General features: G+C 39.7%; 1 protein-coding gene across 1 annotated transcript; it reads right to left on the bottom strand.

The window, feature by feature from the left end:
• Positions 1 to 900: 900 nt before the first annotated feature.
• On the bottom strand, positions 901 to 2,502 carry rag2 (recombination activating gene 2). The gene has a single exon (XM_074678153.1). The coding sequence runs from the start codon at positions 2,500 to 2,502 to the stop codon at positions 901 to 903; it is 1,602 nt and encodes a 533-aa protein (XP_074534254.1).
• Between the last annotated feature and the right edge of the window lie 4,711 nt (positions 2,503 to 7,213).

The raw sequence follows: 7,213 nt of genomic DNA, 5'->3' as shown, positions 1-7,213 counted from the left end.
CATTAAAATGACAGAATTCAGGTACATTCAGAACAAGGCACATGTATCTTTCTTGTTTTCAGAGTTCTGTAAGTACTGAATTATAATGCAATGAAGCATAAAGGATGAATACATAAACTAGAATTACTGCAGGGAGATCAAAAAAATATGTTTTAATCACAAATAATTATGAAAGCCATTAAGACAGAAGTCATTAAGATATTTATGTTTTTTTGTTTATATAGTTTGTATTTATATAGTTTGTATTTAACCTTTGTTTGATTTGTCTTAATTACATTGTCTAGAGAATTTGAGGAAATACTTATTCTGATGCAAGCCCTTGTGTCAGCCACAGTTATTCATTACATTTTCTTTGAAATGATCACAAAGTGATATGCCTAAAAACATTAACTAGAAAGACAAACATTGCAACTAAGATTAGATTGGAAACATTGAAAGGATCTGGATGCAGTGGCATTTCTTATATTTCATTATATATGGTTTAATACAGCAATAAAGAGATACATTACACAAAAAATCAAGCAGTGAGTGATCACAGCATTCGATAAGTATGGATTAAACAGACCATAAAACCATACAAAACCACTGATACTAAACAGTAAATATCAGTAAACATTCAATTCCACTTAATGAAAGATGTCACTTTGGATCTCACATAGTTTTTAATCACACAATGTAAAAATCAGGTTGAAATAAACATCCACTCTAACACAAATTAATTGGAGAATGTTTTTCAGAAGAAGTATACAGTGAATCGGTGCGAAAATTCATACCTTTACTTTTTTCTTTGCAAAAGTAATATATATTATCAACACTCTGAACTTTTTTTTTTTTTTTTTTTTTAAACACAGATGCTGCCAATACAGATTGTTTGATAAAAAAAAAAGAGTTCAACTAGACTCAGTCAAAGAGCCTTCGGAAAAAGCTTTTCTTAGCCGGGGACATCTTGATTGTTGGAGGAGTCTTTCTGTCCTTCACCTTCATAGGAGTCCGCTTCAGAGGCATCACCGGTCGTGGTGGAGTCATTTCCTGGTAGGGCAGACCTCCATGATCCAAACAGAGATACTTCTTGCTGCCTTGGGAAAGCTTGACTAGCAGGGTCTCTGACAGCTCCATGCACTGAGCGTGGACCCAGTGTCCTGCCTCCCCTTTGGAGCAGAAGATCATGGCTGGCCTGTGGAGCTCAGTGGAGTAGAATGGTTCCCATGTGTTTGGATCCACATGACATTCCAGACTGCATTTGATCCAGTATCCTGTTTGTGATTCATCCTCTTCGTCATCCTCATTGTATGTGTATTCTTCCCCGTCACTGCCGTCCTCCAGTTCATGAGGCTCACGACCAAAGTAAAGCTCCTCAGAGTCCTCCAGAGGAGGTGAGTCATCATAATCTGTTGACTCTTGGCTGCATCCCTGCGATCCTCCTTCATCTTTGCCTTCTACCTCTGTTTGGAAGCTCACATGATAGAAGTAATGCATTTCTGGCTGTGATGGCCTTCCCTCTGTAGGTACAGCAAAGAGGACGCTTCCCTCCCCAGCACTGCCCCCAAACCAAGTGCGACTGTGGACGATATCCTGGGTCCATCTTGGTGGCTCCAAGGGCTCTAAGTGAATTCCTTTTTCATCCAGGATCACCGTGTTGCATCCCATCCTCTTCTGGGAATCAGACTGATACCCGCCTAAGATGATATAGCTGTGAGAGGGACCTGTGCGGGTGGTAATTGCACTAGAGATGGATATGCCAGTGTGTAGAGTCTCACAGGTGAGCAGGGGGCTGCCCTGCAGAAGTTCAACGCGCAGGTGATAAAGTCGAGGAGGGCGGGAATCTGATGTGATGGAGTGACCGCCAAGGAAGTAGACACAATCCTCTCGAGCAAAGGCCAAATGAAAGGCCTGCCCATCGCTGAGCTCAGGTAAAGTGTGAGCTGAGGAGCATCCGAATTCCAAGTCAAACAGGAACACCTGAGGAGGACAGTCAACAACGCTGTTCCAGCTTTCAGTGGTCCTCTTTCCTGCAGGCATGTAGGATCTACCACCAAAAAGCACACAAGCTGTCTTTCCATGGCTTTGAACCATGCTCATTGTGTGACCATATCTTGCCTCTGGCAACTCTCCTACTAACTCTTTCTCTTTGCAGCACAGAGTCAGCTTGCGATTGCAGCCCCGGCTATCTGTGGTTAGCATGTACAGGCTGGAGGAGATCTCATTATTTGGTGTCCGGCCACCGTGGATGAGGTAGCTCTCAGGAAACCCATCATAGGGATCAAGACGGCAAACAGCTGGACAACGCAGGGGAGGCAGGTAACAGGAATCATTGGAGAAGGAGATGGCCCTTAGCTTCATCTCCCCATGCTTAAGTCGAATCCCAAACACCCCTGTTGGACATGAGCGCTTGGGCCAACCCTTCTGGCCAAACAGGAGAACTTCCCCGTCCAGCTGCAGCAGAGAGCAGCCAGGCTGAAGGAGGCTGGCACAGTTCACTGGAGTTAATGGTTGCAGTGTCATTTTCCTGCAAGTGTCTGTGTGAAAAACAAAACACAAGAACATAAAAACACACTGAGTCAGCCAGCTGCTGGTTGTTTTTATCGAAGAGTTTTAAACTTTGACTTCCTGTTTGTTTAAGGAACACCTGGGAATCATGTTTTTCATAATAACAAAGAAATAATGGACACCAGAGTGTATAAATAAGGACATTTAGTCAAATAGACTATAGAGGGGCGTCTTTTTTGAAAAGAAAAAATATGATGCACATGATCATTACCCTTGTTTCCAATTCCAAAATAAAAAAAAAAACGATTTATCACATCTATAAGAGACATGACATAAGAAAGTGTTAGTTACTTTTACTTTTTGACAAGTACATGCATATATCCTGTAAATATATTTTAAGATAAACAGCATGTTTTTTGTATTTTAAAAGCAAGGTTTTCTTTTTCATACATTTTTGTTGTTGTTGAACTTATCATTTTATTACTTATACAGCTTGCACTTTTATTTAGTAGATGACCACATGGTATTTCCCTTTCTACCACTAAATGCTGTCAGTTTCATCTTCTGCAGCCTTTTTATGACACTTTAAGCAGCATTGAATTTGTCAATACTATCAGAAACAACACCTGTGAAAACACATGAATCTGTTTGGATGAATGAACTTTAAATGGGGCCCTTTCAACCACAGACAAAACCATGGAGTCAGACATTTTACCTTTGAATTAGATCCTTGAAGTTTAACTTTGATAGAGACTCAAACATGCACTATTTCAGGAGCTGCTTCATTGAATCTATTACTTTTTGAAAATGTTACATGATGACATTACTCAGTATGACATTCCTGGAAAATAGCTATGACTCCTGGCACAGTGTATTGTTTGATTCTGAAAAGGACAGTGTTGACTCACTTCATTGTATTATGCTCAGATGGACTGTAGCTAAGGAAGTAAGTTGTATCCAAACAGCTTATTGATGACATGAGCAGATTACACACGACTCCAAGAATAACCCCATGGTTTTATAACATATAGCACTAACATTTAGATATGTAATCTTTACTTGAAAGAAAGCACAGACTCCGCATGACAGCTTAGAATTACAGTTCAGAAACAGTATTAGTAAAAACAATACAAAAAACTGCATTTGTATTAAATCATGAACTGAAGTTTTCTTACCTTATGGCCTGGGCTGGGATGCAGTGATTTGAGCTTACTTGAGTGTGAGTCCTCTTTCTCCAAAAAGTGTAAGAACAGCCTAAAACACTCCTTCTGTAGCTAAACTTTGACAAAGGCAGACACTGACAGGGTTTGTGAAGCTTCATTGACTCACAAACACTTCCAGATCTTGAGGTTAACAGTCTGTGACTGCTGCTCTGTGGCAGGTGTGCTGCCTGAATGCATTTAGTGACTCGCTTCATTGATACCACTGACTATCAGATATACCTAAGACGGGCCAACAGGCTATTATGAGAGTTGCTCTGTTGGATTGTACTGACCTCTGTAATACACAGACATTTAAAAAAATCCTATATTACTTAGAAAAAGAAAGAAGAAAACATCCCTTATTGTCTGTCATGAGTGAAAGAAATTTGTTTTTGACAGGCTCATTTAAAAGACAACATTAAACAGATGAAAAAGAATACTTTGTATTCAGACAGTCTTCAACAAAGGGGGTTTAAAAGCATGTCTATTTGAGTCTGTTCAGGGTGATTATTGCAGACGGAATAAAGGATATTTTTCAAAGATGTTTCTCCAATGGACAAGTGGAACCTAATAATGTCAGCCTGATGGCAGCATCTGAAAGCAACAGTGGGGGTGGTGGGAGGGGTCTTCTGTCAACAGGACAGCTTTCCTGGTCACAGACCAGCTGTGAGAGGTTTATGGTGCCCTTTTTGATTTTCCTGGGGAGTAACTATTATTAGATAAACAGAGCGTTAATTATTATTATTTTGGCCTCGCCACTTAGAAGACTTCTTCAGAACCTCTTAAATAGTTTTACATACCGTTTCTCATTAAACTGATAGATTCCTGTGAGTTTGAGAAACTTGAGACACACTACCCTTAAAATTAAAAAATCTCTAACTGAGAAACACTCAGCCTCTGATGATGGCATGCTCTCTTTTTACCCCTCCCCAAATAAACAAACAAACAAATAAATAAATAAATCAGGTTTAGCACCGTTTTCAATGAACTCTTGGCTTTCATTGTTTCTCAAATCATCACATCCTGTCCTTGTTTACATCCTACTGACCCTCTCACGCTTTTGTGGACAAAGGACTGTTAAAATCAGAACAAATGACCACCGCAGTTCAGATGTCAGCCAGGGAGAAAAACAGGGCATAAATTGTGAAGGAAATGCATAACGACACATTTGGAGTTAGACTTACAGACATCAGACATTTTGTTCTTATATTGCCATAACAGGACACGTCCATTGAGTTCAGTGAACATAAAACGTCATTGGGGAACTCAATTTGCAATTTGAGAGTTAGCAAAAAGGGCCAAAAATACTGACAAAGCACATTCCTACATATGGGCGGTATTTATTTGACTGTAGTTGGTTTCTCCTGAAAGAGAAACACTCTACATGTCAAAGATGCAACTCCAAACACACACAGAAAAATAAGGATTACAAGGAAAAAGTCTTTTCAACAATTACATCCCCGTTCTTTAATTCACTGCTACAGACACAAAGAAGCAATTTATCACTTCAAGTTTCAGCATAACTTTCCAAACCAAAATCCCTAAAGTCTCATCACTGATTTGATTTATTTTTAAGAATAATTTCTTTCTAAAAAGCTGAAGAACTCCCCCAACAGCTGGATTCGGGAGTAATTAATGTCAAAAAAGAGTCTGCACTTTTTACAATGTTTTCAGAAACTTTATTAAACTGTCTTTTGAATCAGGAGGCATTACCAAATGTTTGAACTGACGTTGATTCTTCCCTGACAGCGTGTCCTCTCACATGTAGAGGGATTGGTTTGCTTGTTTTCAATAGACACAAAGCATCTGTTCTGCTGTTTAAATTCACTTTTTTTAAATACTTTGTTGTATTGGTCTTCATTTTTAGCCTCTTGCTCCCCCAGATTTAGTGTGATGCTGGGATAAAAAAAAATTTCAGACCAACCTTAATACACACTGAAAAACCTGCATTTGCACAAATACAGCCATTAGTTGCAGCCTGCCTCAGACATGCACATTCTCCTTCAAAGCCGAATGACGCCCTCGTTGTGAGTCATTATTCTCACAATCCACAAGGTTTGGTGTACGAGCACAGTGTGATGCATTTTATTAGAGGAAGGTGAAAGGAAAAAAGAAATCATTCTCCAACGATGATGAAGACATTCTGTCAGAATAAAAGTCTAAAAACCGATCTATATTTACGTTTTGAAAGATTTGACCTAGTAAAGGTAAAAGTCGATTCCCTTTGTGAGCAACACACACACACACACACACACACACACACACACACACACACACACACACACACACACACACACACACACACACACACACACAATAACATGCCTAAACACCCGGAGAAAAACAGAGCTGGAAGCAGATGTCTACCAACTCATTAGCATAATGTTTTTGTGAACTGAGCAGCTGAGAGAAAAACTTGAGGAGTGTGCAAAACAGAGGCAAGAAACCACAAGTGCCTGGAAGACCGTTACAGCTTGAATACACAAAACAGCCGAGCACCTGTGTGTCTAAACTGATGCTTACAGGGCTGAGTGGAAGAGAAAGAATTCACTCCCGTTACTGGAGAGGAGATAACGCATGAATTCAGATGTCAGTGGGATATGCAGAGTGTTTTTTCTTGTCTCTTTATTTTTTGAGAAGTTTTTCCATCCGTATGTATTCAGCCTTGGAAAAACAAACCTTTCTAGTCACCTCAAGGCATCCACATAAAGCACTGTTGAAAAGCTCTGCCTGCTATGCAGCCGCAGCTGGGATGGTGCAGGGAGTGAGTGGGAGGCACAGCAGCATTGTGTGGCAGACCCCGGGCCATGCAAAGATTTGTACATAATTGATAGAACAAAGTAATTAGAATCCATGGCAGCACCTGTTTCTGTCCCATGTAATGCATCACTACCTGACTGCTGCTGCCCTGCAGCGGGCTTTTGACGGATGACGCGGTGACAGATCTGATGTTCTGACGATCGCAGTGTAGTGGTGTTTATCACTTTTTAATGCTTTGGTAATTGCTCCCCTTGTGTTGATTGGTGCTGAGTTCCAGTGGGGCACTTCCACCTCACTGGTTTGTACTGCTGCTGTTCAGGGGTTATCATGTGGTTATATGTAACCTGTAATATCATGGTTACAATAACACACTATGGCTTTACACTGCAACACTGACGTAATCCATGAAACAAGTGAAATGATGAACCAGGAAAGTGTGCATCAACACATGTTTGTGTCAGAATATTGTATAATAGAATGAAAGAGTAGCTAAAACCTCAATAAAGAGATTTATACATCATTATTTTTAATCAATGGTTGTTTATCTTATCAGTATGGGATATCTTGTATCATTAGAACCCCTTACTGCCTGAATTAATTTACAATCATATTTAAAAGAAAATAGTGTTGCATGTTTCACATTCTTAAAGATGTTAAATTGATTGGATATTGTAAATTTAAATAACTTAAATGAGATATATCCTTGCCAAGTTCACCCTCTGACCAATATAATAGGACATAGTGCATTTGATACAGCCTTTGGT

Source organism: Halichoeres trimaculatus, unplaced genomic scaffold, assembly GCF_033239565.1.
Source record: "Halichoeres trimaculatus isolate MK-OKI-2021-1 unplaced genomic scaffold, fHalTri1.1 fHalTri1_scaffold_10, whole genome shotgun sequence".
Classification (NCBI taxonomy): domain Eukaryota; kingdom Metazoa; phylum Chordata; class Actinopteri; order Labriformes; family Labridae; genus Halichoeres; species Halichoeres trimaculatus.
Note: the sequence above shows the minus strand (reverse complement) of the source record. Positions and strands in the feature narration are given on the sequence as shown.